The sequence below is a fragment of the Arvicola amphibius genome, chromosome 3 (genome assembly GCF_903992535.2).
Source record: "Arvicola amphibius chromosome 3, mArvAmp1.2, whole genome shotgun sequence".
NCBI classification, from domain to species: Eukaryota; Metazoa; Chordata; class Mammalia; order Rodentia; family Cricetidae; genus Arvicola; species Arvicola amphibius.
This window is the reverse complement of record NC_052049.1, coordinates 187,386,593-187,402,918: the sequence shown is the minus strand read 5'-3', so window position 1 is coordinate 187,402,918 and position 16,326 is coordinate 187,386,593. Positions and strand designations below refer to the sequence as shown.

The 16,326-nt window shown below is 50.1% G+C and overlaps 1 protein-coding gene across 2 annotated transcripts in view; it reads right to left on the bottom strand.

Moving 5' to 3' along the window:
• Gask1a (golgi associated kinase 1A) overlaps nt 1–13,467 on the bottom strand; it is a 32,077-nt gene extending 18,610 nt beyond the window's left edge. The window contains exons 1-2 of one of the 2 annotated variants that reach the window (XM_038323818.1): nt 13,362–13,467; nt 5,834–5,904 (exon numbers count right to left, since the gene is read on the bottom strand). In XM_038323818.1, coding sequence (XP_038179746.1) covers nt 5,834–5,875 — 42 coding nt within the window. In that variant the 5' untranslated portion in view covers nt 5,876–5,904; nt 13,362–13,467. Of the gene's footprint in view, nt 1–5,833; nt 5,982–13,361 lie in introns of those variants that run through there. The other variant, XM_038323817.1, reaches the window with a different exon arrangement.
• Between the last annotated feature and the right edge of the window lie 2,859 nt (nt 13,468–16,326).

Below are 16,326 nucleotides of genomic sequence, written 5' to 3'. Positions count from 1 at the left end.
TTCCATGACTCAGATTAAAGCCACATGTCACCATCGTCACTCATCACGGTGACTGTGGGGCTCTGCTGCCCTTGTTCCCCAAAGCCAGACCCCACTCAGGGAGCACGGGATGGGAGTGGTCCAGCCACAGAGCCACCAGGCGCACAGAGACCCTCTCCTGACCTGATCTGTGGGGCATCAGGAAGTCGAGCTGTCCCTTCCCCTGTGGGCTGAGTCCCAGGCTGCCTGTCTCCAGGGCCACCAGCTGGCCAGGCCCCAGTGCCCAGCCCCCTGGGGGGATTGTGGTTTTCTCTCCACAGCAACAATGTCAAGGCAGGAAAGGGCTTTCACCCCTATAATTTCTGGCTCAGCCAATTTAAGGGAAGAAAAGCTAAGGAGTGGAAACTAAACATCACTCGGTATTCCCTGGTGCTTTGGGCTGTCTGAGGGACTTATGCTGGTCCTCATGCCAGAGTTCTGAGCCAGAGACTAGTGCAGTCACTTACCCATTGTCCCCATTTTACGGGAGAGGAGAGTGAGGCTCACACAAACATCAAGGGCAGCACCAGGCACAAACCCAGGACAGCTGGCAGAAATGCTGTTATATCCTGGCAAGGCCGCCCAGCTTGAACTCATGGAGATTATATTGGGTTTCAGGAATGGCCTGGCTCTGAAAGGAGACTTAACTATTTAGGACTGGCCAGCTCATCTGCAAAGGGGGATGTGAATGAGATCAGAGGTTTGTGGCAGGCCCTGGACAGCAAGGCAAAAATCACTGATGGAGAACAAAAATATTTTGAGTTACACATTCATTCAAAGCAATAACTGCTGTGTTTCTTGTCTGTGCTGTTCCTTAATTTCTATACTCATAAGACTAACAATATCCAATTAGAAAAGCCAGGATCTGATTCCATCCTCTCTGGGCTTATTTGAGAGGCAGCCCTCAGAAGCAGTTTCTTATAAATTATCTGCTGTACTCTAAACAAAACCAGAAGAACCAGGCAGGTTCTGCACTTCCCGATTGTTCCAGAACAAGCTCCACATTCAAGTCTGGAGCCCAGAAATTGGCCACCATCTGGCGAAGCTGGTGAAATGGCTGTTGACAGCTGCTGAGTGTCCACATGCCCTGCACCAGGCTCTCTCCACATCCTACCATACACATACTGTGACCAGAGAGATCCAGACCACAGGAGTGAAGAACTGTCTTCAGACCACCTGACAGGTATGTGGCAGGCAGGATTTAATTGTTATCCAAGACCATATACTTCTCCCCCACCACAGAATGGTGGGGAGACTTCAGGCCCTGAAAAGCAGAGGTGAGTTTACAGAAGGCCCAAACACGGAAAGCCACCGTCGTTGTGTCTTCAAACAGCAGCCCCTGTTACCTCACACAGCCCCTTCCCTAGGCCTCACGATGCCTCCACTTCACACAGCTCCTTTCCCTAATCCTCATGCAATCCTGACACTATCTGCTGCTTCACAGCCTCTCTCCAAGCTTCCCAGGGAAGCTTCCTGTGACTGCACACAGCCCTCTCTCCTAGCCATCACAGAACCTACTTAGCCACAGTGCGCTGGAGATAGTTGACAGCTCCATGGGCCCAAAAGTGACTGCTCTTCTGGGTGACTCTGAAGAAACACCAGCATAGACTTCAGCAGCCAAGAGCGTCACCTGTGGCCATCTCGTCCTGAGTGCTCCCAATTGCCCCATCTGGTCTGATCTCAGAGGGGTTGGGCCTGGCTACCTTTCAGATGGGAGGACCAACTTAACCAGATAGTCTAGGAGCATTTGAATATGCAAATCAGAATCTAATGAACTTTCATCCTCAGCACCCAGAAATGACAACCAGAGAACATGACCAGAGACCAGGAGGGTGAAGGTGTTAGGCACTGCTTGCTCTCAAGAGCAAGAGGACTGGAAATCCACTCTGCTGTGATCCAGTGTTCTCTAACCCAGAGCCACCCAGCCGGAACTGAAGCAGATCACACCTGAAACTTCAAGTGTTCTCAAAACTGCGTGTGGCAGCCTACAGCTATAATCTTAGCACTGAGAGGCCAAGGCAGGGGGATTGCTGTGCATTTGACGCCAGCCTGGGCTATGGAATGAGAGAGACTGTTATAAACAGACTGTTTTTTTTTTTTTTTGTTTTCCGGCTGCCCAGACCCAAATAACCACACAGAAACATTAATCCCAACACTGTTTGGCCAATGGCTCAAGCATATTCCTAGCTTATATCTTATATCTTAAATTAAGCCATTTATCACCACGAGGCTATGGCTTTCCAGTAAGGTTCTGGCATCTTTTTACTTCAGGAGCTACATAGCGTCTCCTTGACTCCACCTACTCTCTCTATATGTCTTTGTTCAGATGACTCTGCTAAGTCATTGGCCAAAACAGCTTTATTCATCAACCAATAAAAACAACACACATAGAGAAGGACTTCCCACATCAGACTGTCTCAAAAGTAACGAGCCCAGGAGCCTTGCCCTTCTAAGACAGCTGCAGAGTGTCTTTTTCAGAAGCCCTAGGGAAGTGGGGCCCCTTGCTGCCTGTGGTCTCCCTGAAGTCCCCAGCACAACCCAGGTTGTGTACAGCATCAGCTAACTCATGCATGCACTCTGCCTTTGATCAGCTAAGAACTTAGCTTCTGTGACCACGGGGCCAGCAAGCCACTCTGTGGGTAAAAGCACCTGCTAGCAAGCCTGATGACCAGAGTTCAATTTTCAGGGTTCTCATGGTGGAAAGCGAGACCCAACTCCCACAAATTTTTCTCTGACCTCCATACACACACACACACACACGCACACACACACACACGCACACACACACACCATGACATATGTGTGTCCACACAGCCAACCACGCAATAAATGTATGTTTTTATTATTTATTTTGTGTGCATGAGTGTTTTGTCTGCATGTATGTACATGTAATATGTTCATACCTGGTGCCCAGGTATGGAGGCCAGAAGAGGACATTGAATCTCCTGTAACTGGAGTTACAGATTGTTGTGAGCTAACAAGTGGCTACTGGAAATTAAACAAACACAGGTCCTCTGGAAGAGCAGTCAATGCATGTAATCACTGATCCATCTCTCTAGCCCCTAACATTTTTTTTGAAAGAACTGAACTTCCTGGGCTGACATGATTCTAGGGAACCTTGACCCCAAAACCATGCTCCAGGACAAACCTGATCATCAAAATCTTTCTCTGATCTCCATGCTGCTTGGCAAGCACCCTCTCTGGGTGGGGCCACCTGTCTCACCTCACACACAGGCTCAAAGGAGGCTGCCCAATCCCAACTTTGCTACATCCTTGCTGTGTGACCTTGGGCCTCAGAAGTCTTCATCCATCCAATGGGATAGTGGCAGTATATTGTGGAATATTATTCTGACTAAGCAAAGCTGTGGAATATTGCTTTAACTGTGTAAAGATGTGTTACACTTGTTTGTGCTGCATTTGTTTAATTATGTAAAGATGTATTGCATCTGTTTCACCTGGCCAGCCTAAGGCACCCGATTGGTCTAATAAGAAGCTAAGTGGCCAATAGCTAGGCAGGAGGTGGATAGGCAGGGCTGCTGGGCAGAGAGAATAGGAAGAGAGAGATGCAGGAGAGAATGGGGGACACGCCTGGTGCCAGAAGCTTCTTTTTGTCTCACTGATTGGAGGCTGCCTGGCTTCTTGCCCCAGATATGTCCCTCATTCTCTCTTCCTTCTCTCATTCTTCCTCTTCTCCCTCGAGCCTAGATTTTTCCTCCTATTTATCCTTTCTGCCTACCAGCCCTGCCTATCCTTTCTCTGCCTAGCTATTGGCCAGTCAGCTCTTTATTAGAACAATCAGGTGCCTTAGGCAGGCAAGGTGAAACAAATCCAACACATCTCTACATAATTAAACAAATGTAGCATAAACAAAAGTAATATACCTTTACATAGTTAAACAAAGTAATTTCTGCAACATAAACAAATGTAATACATCTCTGCCCAGTTAAACAAATATCCCACGACAGCAGTATATCCCTGGTAGTGGCCCATTGCTGAAATTAGGAAACCAGCCTTTCCCAAGACAAGCACTGTTCCCAGAGAAAAGAGCCATCAAAAATAAGATGAATGAAGGAAGCTGAGGGACGGCTCAGTTGGGAAACTGCTTCCCTTGGACGTAGGAGGGATTGCAGTGGTGCCCAGCTACAATGAGGCAGAGAAAGGAGGGCCACTGGAGTATCCTGGCCAGCTGGTCTAGCTGAACCAGCGAGCTCCAGATTCACTGAGAAATCCTTTCTCAAAACATAAGGTAGTGATTGGAGGAGGCAGATGATATCCACCTCTGGCCTCCAACACACACACCCATTGCACACCCATGCACAACCATGCACACCCATGCACACAATTGCATGGTAATGATAATGAGGGGACATGAATGTGACCTGTCATTCATAAAAATCAGATCACTCAGTACAAAACATTCAAAGAGAAGTGTGAACCACAGTCAAATTCCATGGGTCCGGATGGTGGTACTGTCACTTTGGCCATGACCGTGATTTTGAAGCAATGCCTCTGGGGATACCTCAGGGCAGCAGCCCTGGACCATCACTGTGGAAGGTGAGCCCTCTGCCTGCTCATGAGAGGACGGTGTCTGCTGATGCCAGGCTCCAGTCTTCGCCCGACTGTACAGCGGGACTTGGTGACCCACTGGCCCTAGGAGCCCCTCACACACTCAGCTGAAGCATCCTTTTATTCTGCTCACACGAGCCCACGGTGGTGACACCAGAGGCCACTTGGAATGTTGGAGGCCCGTCATCTGTTAGAAATTTCCTCTGTCTGCTGGCTACACGTTTTGCTCTTAAATGCCAGGAATTGGGGCTGGGGTGGAACAGAATGAAAATTACGACTGAAAAAGTAAGGCGTGTTGCTTTCCGGCTGCTGCCTCCAAATATTTCTACTTTCTGGCTGCTCAGAGGCTCAGACACAGAGACGGGGGCGGGGGACAGGCTGTCCTCCAGGCACAAATCTCCCCTCTTTTGAAGAAACTCAGGATAACGGGAGATAACCCAGCTCCCCGTCTCTGAAGTCACCCCAGCCTCCAGCAGGTCAAGGACTTCTTTCTACAGGACTGGACAAAGTTTGTGAACCAGACCTGTGGGCCAGTTCTGGTCTGCACATGTGTTTTGCTTGGCTTGAAGTGTTTAAAATCAATCTGAGCTGATGCTGAGAAACCAGTAAAAACATTCATATTTGCAGCTTCTCTGGGCAAGAGGGGAGGAGGTAGCAACAGTCACACTAGAGCCTGCATTCCCACAGCTGGAGTGGATCATGGCTCCCCCGACCATGAGAGGGTAGCTGGCACCAGTACCTGTGTAGCATGCACACGCATGCATGCACGCCATCTCTCCCCTTTTTCTGGGCCCCCTCTCTTTCTGATCCCAGCAGCCTGGTCCATGGGCCACTCAGTGCAGCTATCGGTGCAGGGCTGCCATGTCCAGTACAAGAACTCCACATTTGAGTTCAGCAACACCAGCTTCTTGTTCCTGAGTACACTGGCCACATTCAAAGGGCTTATTTGCCACCTGTGAGTGGCAGCTACGGTGTTAGACCCATAAAAGAGAGAACTTCCACAATCTCAGATAACCCTGCCAGGCAACTCTGGGGGAATAGAATATGAGAGGTGAGAGCCCTTAGCCAGCCAAGCGCTTGCTGTCCCATAACGCAAGAGGCTGAGGTCGGAGGGAGAGTCCAGGGCCAGCCTGGGTATCAAGAGGAAAAATAAGAGAAAGGCAGAGGTGGAGAGGGGAGGGGAAAGTGGGGAGCAGAGGAAAGGGGAGGGGAGAAGAGAGAAGAGAATATTTGCACGAGTCCTTTGTACCTGTGCCATATTGTGCCGGGCAGTGGGAGGAATCAAACACATCAGGCTGCTGCCTTCCAGGAATTCACCGTCTAGTTATGAGAAAGGCAAAGTTAAGAGGATGCAGGAAGAAACCTCCAATGCAGCATTTGCTTCTTATTCCGAGGCTGGGTCGGTGGCCATGGCCTCTACCCACACCTGTCTGTACCAGAGATTCACAGAAGGCACGGACACCAGGCGTCATGGCACGACTCCGCAGTGCCACCAAAGAGCTAGGAAAACTAACACAGCTGCAAAGAGTGTGTTACCTGGGTTGATCCTGGAGTTGAGCAAGGAGCTGGGCCAGGACAAAGGACAACACCTCAAAGTGCAGATCTGGGCAATGTGAAGAACCTGGTGATCCCAGTCAGGACAATCAAAAGGGACACCTGCAGACTGGCGGTCACTAACAGCAGCAAACCCAGTAAGGACAATCGAAAGGGACATTTGCACAGTCTGGCGGTCACCAACAGCAGCAAACCAAGGGGAGGATTAAATTCGAGCTCAAGCCATGGTTTATGTCTGACTGTAAAGAATGGAAACGCGCCGGGCGGTGGTGGCGCACGCCTTTAATCCCAGCACTCGGGAGGCAGAGGCAGGCGGATCTCTGTGAGTTCGAGACCAGCCTGGTCTACAAGAGCTAGCTCCAGGACAGGCTCTAAAACTGCAGAGAAACCCTGTCTCGAAAAACCAAAAAAAAAAAAAAAAAAAGAATGGAAACACTTCTGGAACGGTCTGAGGTGCTGACCTGGGAAAAGGTGCATCTAACGGTGGGAAGAGGTGGCACTTGTGTCTAGAGACTCATGTTGGATCCCTGTAACTCAGCTGATACTCAGATTTGGAGACCTCTAGCTACTGATCTCTAAAATGGGCCCGGTGATCATAGCCTATGCATCCAAAGGAGGAAGGATGCAATAAGGTAATGAATAAGAAATCTTGAAATCTCAGCATTTTAGAAGAATTGTAACATTATGTTGTAATGGTGTAATACAATAAAGCCTTGCATGTCTGTCCTTACAGCCGAGGGACATGGTCCTGCCATGGCCAACATGGCACCCAGTGCACAGCAGAAGCTTGTTGAAGATTCTTTTGCTTTTGCTGTTTGGTTTTGGTTTTTAGATGTGTTTGTGTTCTGTTTGTTGGTTGTTTTACTGTTTGTTTGAGGCAGGTTCTCACTATGTAACCCAGATGGCTTTTGAACTTAGAACAACAATTCTGCCTCGGCTTCCATGCTGTTTAGTTTTTTTTTTTTAATTTTTATTTATTATAGAGTGTTCAGCCTCCATGTATGCCTGCAGTGCAGACCAGAAGAGGGCGCCAGATTTCATTACAGATGGTTGTGAGCCACCATGTGGTTGCTGGGAATTGAACTCATCACCTCTGAAAGAGCAGCCAGTGCTCTTAACCTCTGAGCCATCTCTCTAGCCCCCATGCTGTTTAGTTTTATGTTGGCTTTAAAGAAACTTAAGTCGTTTGGGAAGAGGGAACATCAATGGAGAAAACACTCCCTGTGGTTTGAGTAAGAATGATTCCCACAGGCTCATATATCAGAATGCTTATGTAGTAGAACTATTTGATAGGATTGGAAGGATTAGGAGGTGTGGCCTTGTTGGAGGAAGCGTGTCACTGGGTGTGGGCTTTGAGGTTTCAAAAGCCCATACCCAGTCTCTCTGTCTCTCTACCTGGGGTCAGAATGTAGCGCTCAGCTATACTCCAGCACCTGCCAGCCGCCATATTCCCACCATGATGTCCATGGACTCTGAAGCTGTGAGCCAGCCCCCAGGAGAATGTTTTATTTCGTATAGTGGCTGTGCTGTGGTGTCTCTCCACAGCACTAGCACAGTGATACCCACCAGACTGGTCTGTGGGCATGACTGGGTGCTTTTCATAATTAGTGACCGATGTGGGAGGTCCCAGCCCATTGTGAGTGGTTCCACCCCTGGGCTGGTGGTCCTGAGTGCTGTAGGCAAGCAAGCTCGGCAAGCCATGAGGAGCAAGCCAGTAAAGAGCGTTCCTCCACGGCCCCTGCTTCAGTTTCTGCCTCCAGGTTCTGCCCTGTTTGAGCTCCTGCCCTGACGTCCCTCACAGGGGACCGTGACATGGAACTATAAACTGGAATAAATCCTTTTCTCCTCAAGTTGTTTACGGTCATGGTGTCTCGCCACGGCGATCAAAACCCTGACTGAGACCATCTCTCAAAAGCTGGGGTTCCTGCCATCAGGACAGATGTACTTACTTATGTCATTTCTGGTGACCCAGGAGTGGAGGCCATTGTAAGGACCCTTTCAGGCAACATGGCTTCTGATTCTCCCGGTGACCATTTCCCACTGGCATGTAACATAGAAACAGTCTCTAAAGCTTCCTAAAATCAGAGAGTATCTGTTCTACCTAATGAAGCCATAGATAGAGACCTTCTGAACAGAGAAATTAAAGATTGCTGCTGATGATCAAATGGACTAATTAAAATGCGCTAGTAAAAGTAAAATAATGTCCATGTGTCCTGTGAACACGCTAAGCACATCAAACCAGTGGGCTGTCACCGTTTATAATGAATAGACAGTTCCTCACAAGGTTTCCACTCTCCTGATAGAAAATGTCAGTGATTTCTCTTGGTGACCAAGCCGTAGGTAACCACACTCGTTATGAAGGAAATGCTGGATCTAGTTAGAGGTCTGTAAAAATAAAGTTGTTAACATGCATTGGCCAAGCTTAGGACTCCCTGGGTTCTATGCCCGGGCGTCATGGAATCCTTAGCTGAGTGCCCTCCTCCACTGCTTTGGGTTCATCTTTACCATTATGAGGAAAGACTTCAGGGCCAATATCAAAGCAGTTGTCTCTACTCCATCCCCCTTCTCCTGGGAACTTAAATCTCTGTTTGGTGCCCTGAGGGACCCAAGACAAGCTATGCCCAGGGGTAAACCCAGGCCTTCTTCGCTGACTTAAGTACAACATTCCTGCTCCCATTGACTGTGTGTGACTGTATGTGACTGTGTGCTTACATACATGCAGAGAGATTCCTGCTCCTTACAGTACAGTGTACACAATCCTACCTGCAGGCACTGTGATCTGCAGTGGAGACTGAGCTGGGACTGACCCCAGGAGGAGCAGAGTCTGAATCCAGAAGCCACCTTCTGAGTCCTTCATGCTCTCAAACTATACCAAGGAGGGTATGATGAGAGTCTAAGCCCTGGATCACTGCCACAAAGCACAGGGAACTGCTCCTGGCTCCCTGGCTCCCATGCGTGACTAGGTAAGGTATTGCAGCATTTAGCCAGCCATACCTGTCCCCAGGGGAGAGGAGCGATTTTAACTGGTGTTTCTGAAGGGAAGGACACAATAGCATCTTTGTAGTTGCCGCAGGATATGGGAAAAAGTGGGGGTGGCTGGCCATCAGGGCCAATTGGATGAAAGCCGGCAGAAAGTCTGCTGTGCAGAGGCCAAAGGAAGCTCCTGCAATGCCCACGAAGAAGCCTTGCGGTGGCCAGTGCCTGAGCAGGGTCCAGGTGCCCAGGAAGCACACACTGAACCTCTGTGTGGGGAACAGAGCTATACTGTCCTGGAAGAAGAGTGTGACCCACCTCTCCTCCCTTGGCATCGGCTGGGTACCCACATGGCCCCTGCACAGCATCCCAGCTCCGACTCTCAGACTCAGCTCCCCTGAATTCAAGAACACCCACAGCCTCACACAACCTGAGCCCCTCTCAGGCCCTTGTAGCCAGTCTTACACCTCAGCTTCAGAAAAGCCTGCTGTGAGGTAGGCAGCCAGTGCCCCTGCTGCTGCTCTCCAGGGAATCGCTGCCCAGATACTCAAAAGGGACCCCAGAACAGACAGGGTTCCACACAACAAGGAGGAATTGCTTGAGAAAGGTGATAAAAACGAGATATTTTCAAAGCACAGCTGGGTCCCATGAAAGCTTCATCTTCGTCATCAAGTTGACTGGATTTGGAATCTCTGGGGGTGTCTGTGAGTTTTCAGAAAGGTTTAGCTGAGATGGGAAGACCTACCTGGATGCTGGGAGCACCACCCCATGGCCTGGGGCTCTATAGTAACTACAGAGAAGAAAGCAAGCTGGTCTCCACCATCCATCTCTGCTTCCTGACTGGATGCTGTGTGATGTGAACAGGGCCGGAAGCTTCTACTGCCATGCCTCCCTGATGGACTGTACCTTCAAACCGTGAGCCAAAAACCGTGAACCTCCTTCCTCAACTTGCTAAGAATCCTATCATAGCCGTGAGAAGAAAAAACAAAACAAAACACTACAGCAGGACTCCAAAGGAGGATGCTGGATAATTGAGTTGATTTAAAGAAGCTTCATCAGAATTGTGCCCAACTCTATATTCATTTAAAAAAATTTTTTTTAATCTGTACTTTGAATCCTACAAGGAAAGCCCAGACAGACAGAAGGAGAACTCCAGAAACTATACAGACCAGGAGACAGGGGCCACGAGGCCACACCCTGCTCCATACAGACCATCATAGACACAACCCCCTTCCCGACAAGGCCTGCCACAGAGCACATCTCCTCTGAGCTTCATAGAAACCACGCCCATGGCTCTTGGCACCCCCACCTCCCCTCCATAGCCCTCTCCTCTCCTTCCTTCTGGGGGCTAGAAGTTTTCCTATGAGCCCCATGCTGGACTCCTTACTCTCCTTTGGGGAAATGGACTCTGTGTTTTGAAATTACCACCCTCTGCCATTGTAAAACTCATCTTACAGAGGCTCCTGAGCTGCCTCAGATGTGCCTCCAAGCATCTTTAGGTACCAAGTCAACTTCATATTCCATGGAATTTCAGCCCACAGCCTGAGAAGTCACCTCAGCATGGTGGGACAGAGCCTAGACTGGAGACAGATGGAGTTAAGCTTCTCTTGTTGATACTGCCTCCTTAGCCGGAGCACGAAGCCCAACCTGTACCTGGATGAGCATCTTCAACTATCATGCCGGTGGGAAGCAACACTGTCCTACCAAGGGGCTGCACCTCGGAGAAAAGCCAGTTCAGAGCAGCAAGTACCACAGCCTGGAGCCTCCACCCACAGCACACCCTCAGGCTGCCCCCAGGCATCTCACAAGGAAAGGGCTATCCACAGAGCCAGCTGGGCCCATCTCCACACCTCCCTCTCATCTGCTTCTCCTCAGTCCCAGGCCTTCCACTGTTGTTAGCCAGTTCTCAGCTGATGGCATTTCTGGAAAAAATCACTACCCAACTTGGCTCCTAAGCACAAAGCCACAAACCTGCCGCCCCAGCCAAGACAGGGGTTTGAATTCTCTGGATGGTGCTGGACGAGGATGTTAGCCCATTGCAAGCAAACACCTTCCAAAGTCAAACAAAAACTGCCCACAAGTAAACAGCATATGGCATAGCCCCTTCCAGCGGCCACTTAGGAGAAACCCAAGTCCGTGGCCAGCAGCAGGGGAGTAGGCTGCAGGCTACAGCAGCTGTCGGTGAGGCCAACCCTCCAGCAAGGGTAGTTAGCCAGACCTGCTTGGAAGCCAGGAGGTGGGGAGTCAGGAGACTGTACTGGCATCAGAAATCACAGACAAGGCAGCACCAGAGACATGAATAATAGCAATCTCAATTATTACTGGAAGTGTTCCCCTTCTGTTTGTAAAAGACCTATTCGGAAGACAAAGAGAGAAATATCACTTAGCCTGGTTCTGAAGAACAACAGATTTTACAGAACTTTGGCCACTAAGATGGTTGAGGGGTTAAAGACACCACCATGCTGGCTTCAATCCCCAGAACCCACACAGTGGAAGGAAGAACAGACTCCTAAAAGTGGGCCATGACCCGAGACCACTAACATCCCTCAGAGAACATAGCTGTGGCTATACTTTTTGGATGGCAGGCTTGCTCCTGAACCAGGAATCCAGTAAAATCCGAGTTCTTACCCCACACCTCCAGCCCATGCCTCTTTCAGACTTAGATTTCATGCCCTAAGGCCTGGAGAGAGGCCAAATAGAGGCCTCAGCATCCCGTGAGCCCCAGCCCCCGCTGCTCAGACCTCACATCTGCTCCCACACTGAACTACTTTCTACCAAGGACTCTCGGAATTCCTGGCCCATGATGAGTCAGCTTCCCAAGAAGCATCTGTGGAGAGTGCCCATCTGCCCCTCAAAACCTGAAGAGAAAGGGGGTCCACAAAGCAGACAGGGACACTCCCACCTCTCCCTGGAACCCTTGGCTGAAGGCTGTGAGAAGCAGAATGCACCAGTCTGCCTTGAGGGTTAACATCGGTGCCTCAGCTAAAGCCACATGGGCAGATTTTCAAATTCTTGGTGTCTGTGAGGTTGGGAAAGAATCAAATCTACAGAGGGATTCCTCAGAGCAAACAGCTCCCGCACAACTGCTCTATAGTCCCTGTCCAGCAGGGAGGGAGGGGAGGCCACGGAATCTTGGCAGTGAGATTTGCATCAAAGGTGATGCGAGGCTTTGTTAAAAACATTAATACACCTAATACACCACTAAGCCACAGCACCCTGTGGAATTCACACACCGCTGAGAGGGAACAGGCCGGCAACTCCAGAGGCTCCCGCCCATCAGGTCTGCCTTGGGTTCGCAAGGGCATCCTCTCCTCTCCGCCTAAGGGTTGGTCAGCAAGCATTTTACTTAGGTTCCTATTCAGCTACGGGATGTGTGTGTGTGTGTGTGTGTGTGTGTGTGTGTGTGTGTGGTTTTGGGATGGGGGCCCTTGACGAATCCTTTATTACTACCCTCTTCCAAGAACATCTCCAGTTCTGAGCAGAAATGAAAGTCAAGCGGGCCCATGAGAAAGCTTGAGGGATAACAGTGCCCTGGGATGCGGCGTTTGCAGGCCATGCGCCACTTCGAGGCCGTGTGCCCCGGTGCCCACCAGCCCCATCCCGCAACTCCTACCATGTCCTCCGCGGTACTCCAGCAGATTCCCGGGGCTCAGCCTGCTGGCAGTCTCATCCCTGGAGCTCAGACTTCCCAGGCTGCGCTGGGCTCCGGTCCACACCTTTCCCGCCACCAGATCGCAGGAGAGGAGGGGGGGGGGGGAGGGCACACAGTAGGATGCTCCGCGCGTGGGTTTGTGGGGTACTGCTGCCGCGAGGCGCCTCCAACCGCTGGGGACCTTTTCAGAGTTTGCAAAGCCCCAGCCCAAGGCGGCGTCCAGCCTCCCCAATCCCCAGAAAACGCGGGAGGGGGAGGCCCCTTTCACAATAAAAGCCCTACCCGCTTCTGGCCAGCAGCAGCCGCCTGGAGCGAGGGCCCTCGTGCCGGGAAGGAAAGGGTCCCCTGCCGCCCCGTGCGGGGTTCAGCACCGGGGCTGGGCGTAGAGGAACCCAATCGCGCCTCTAAGGTGTGCGGGTACAACCCATGGGGCGGGGCTCGGCAGGAAGACAGGTCTGTTACTGGACCTCTCCGCTTGCTTTGGGCACAGTGCCCAAAGGCAGTTTGGGAGGAAAATCCGTTAACCACTGAAGGTCATTAACGATGAACAGACCCTCATTCAAGGAGCCAGAATAAGAAATCAACACTGGATACTGACCTGGCAGCTCTTTGTGTGCCCGGTGCCAGCTTCAGTGGGGGCCAGATTTTAGATTCCCTCCCTCCAGGGAGTTACAGGTGGTTTTGAGCTGTCACGTGAGTGTGTTGGGAATCAACCCAGGTTCTCTGCAAGAGCAGCCAGAGCTCTTAAATGCTGAGCCATCTCTCCAACCCCTCCCCATGAACTTTAATTAACTTGCTGTAATCTGGAATCAGCTGGGAAGAAGTCTGAATGTGAGGGGTCGTCCTGATTATCCTGAGGTAGGAAGCCCCGCCCCGAGAGGGCGGCACGGTTTCACAAACTGGAGTTGTGGACTGAATGAATGCAGGTGCTTTGGAGTCTGTGCTCATGTGACTAGCTGCTTCAAGTTCCTGCTGACTCGGCTTCCCCTGAGTGATAAATTGTAACCCAGAAGTGTGAGCAAAATAAATCCCTTTTCCTTAAATCAGCTTTCGTCAGGGTGTTTTGAAAACAATGACTTATGTGATAATCTCATGCACTTTAAGTTACATTTTATTGTGTGTGTGGGGGGGTGTGTGTGTCTGAGAATGTGTGTGGGTATGGAGGTCAGAGGACCACCTGCTGGACTGTCCTCTCCTTCCACCACGTGGGTCCCATGTGTGCAACTTGGCAGCAATCATTTACCTGCTAAGCCATCTTACCACCCCAATTGTGATATTTTTATATTTTACTCCAATATTCTTAATGGTGATCTCAAGTTAACTCGACTTCACTGCTGCCTACTGATGAATAAAGTCTGAAGAACCTGTGCTAGCAAATGGGACAGATGAGCCGAAACAACAGCTCTTCACAGAGGACCACGGTCTCCCAACGGATTGTAACTTCCGCAGATCTGATGTGCCCTCTTCTGAGCTCTGCATTTCTCTCACCAGACATGGGCACCAAGCTTCCAGATTGGCGGGTGGGGTTGGGTTCATCCAGGCTGGGCCCAGAGCAAAAGTACAAGAAATGCTTTTAAACAAAGCCTAGAAGGGAGGGACACCCTTGTGGGCCTTCATTCCACACAATGTTCTGGACTTTGATTTAGCTGTGGGTCCCCCAGTCCTGGTCACAGAGGAGGGGAGAGAGAACACAGTTTGAGACAATGAGCATACACAACCCCAGTCTAGACCCTTCAACAAGATCTACAGGCTCATGCATAGAGCTTCTATCTTCACAGCCAGACTGCTTCCACCTCTCCCTTGGGCATCTTGAGGACACCAACTGAATTAGCCCTACCCTCCTGCTGCTTCCTGCCAGGTGACAGCTCAGAGGGATTCTTGTGACCATAGTCCTTATCGCATACTGCACATGGCCGCTATTCATGGCAGCAAATGCAGCACGTGCCTCTGCAACTGGGATTTTGAAAATCCTGCAAAGCCTACATGTTAAGACTTGGTCCCGGGGTAGTGTTGTTGGGAGGGAGCAGAACCTTTAAGAGCTGACGCCTCTATGGTTCTTTGGTCACGGGGTGTGCTCTCAAAGGGGATGTGGGACTGTGGCCCTTTCCTCTCTTTCTGTGGTCCCCAGCTTGTGAGCCCGTGCTTCTAACCAAGCCGTGCTGCCTCACTACAAGTCCAAAGCCACTGATCATGAGCTGTACCCTCCAGAATCCCTTCCCTTTCTAAGCGGTCGCCAGGATTTTGTTGCAGTAACAGTCAGGGTTAACTGAGAAGGGGAGATGAATCTTGAATGTGGGTGGCACCATCCCACGGGCTGGGATCCCAGGCTGAATGAAAAAGGTAGAAAGATTGGTATGATAGAGCATCCATCCAGGCATGATAGCTCACGCTTGTATCCCAGTTCTTTGGAGGCTAAGACAGAATAGTGCAAGTTCAAGGCCAGCCTAGATAATAAAGTGAGTCCCAGGCCAGCCTAGGCTACAAAGTGAAACCCTGTCTTCCAAAGGGGGTGGGTGAGACGGTCACTAGTGGATTAACCAAAACTAAGGCTGTACGATGACACCTCACAAAACCCTACCAGTTTCATACCGGGAATTCCACAGAATTTGATTCAAGACTGTTTAGACCAGCAACATAAAGTTGATTCAACTGTAATTCAACACTCCTGTAAATCTGGTCAGTCTACTTCAAAAGGGGGGGATTGAGGACAAAAAAAAAAGCAGCATCAATTATTGATTTACTTTTGCTGATGATACCCTCCCAGAGGAGGAGAAAAAATTTTGGTGATATACTTCTAGAATCACCAAATATGGCTACTACCTGGTTGGCTGAGCTAATGTCCCTGCTACAGCACGGGATTTTGTAGACAAATGGAGTGATAGAAAGAACAAAGTTGGCCGGGTGGTGGCGCACGCCTTTAATCCCAGCACTCAGGAGGCTGAGGCAGGCAGGCAGATCTCTGAATCTGAGGCCAGCCTGGTCTACAGAGCAAGTTCCAGGACAGGCTCTAGAAGCTATACAGAGAAACCCTGTCCTGAAAAACAAAAAACAAAAAGAAGGAAGGAGAGAAAGAGAGAGAGAGAGAGAGAGAGAGAGAGAGAGAGAGAGAGAGAGAGAGAGAGAGAGAGAACATAGCCGAAGCCCAGGTCCAGGTCAATCCCTGAAGTAAAACAGAACCAGATCTTATTCTCAGCCTACAAGATCAAGGCATGGATTCTACAAGGCCCATTTCTAAACATTTCTTTTTTACACATGTGCTGTTTGAATTTATATGTACCATGTATATATGCAGTAGCTCACAGTGCCCCCCCCAAAAAAAAGGGTATCAGATCCCTGGAACTGGAATTACAGGCAGTTGTGAGCTGCTGGGAGCCAAACTTAGGTCTATGCAAGAGCGTGTTATGGCTTACATGAGCGTGGTCCCCAAAGGCTCATGTATTGAATGTGTGGTTCTGAGCTGGTGGATCTGTTTGGGAAGGATTATGGGGTGTGGCCTTGTTGGAGGGTGTTGCAAGGGGAGAGGGCCTGCTTGTTTGTCTGGGCTGCCAGGCTAGCTTACACCT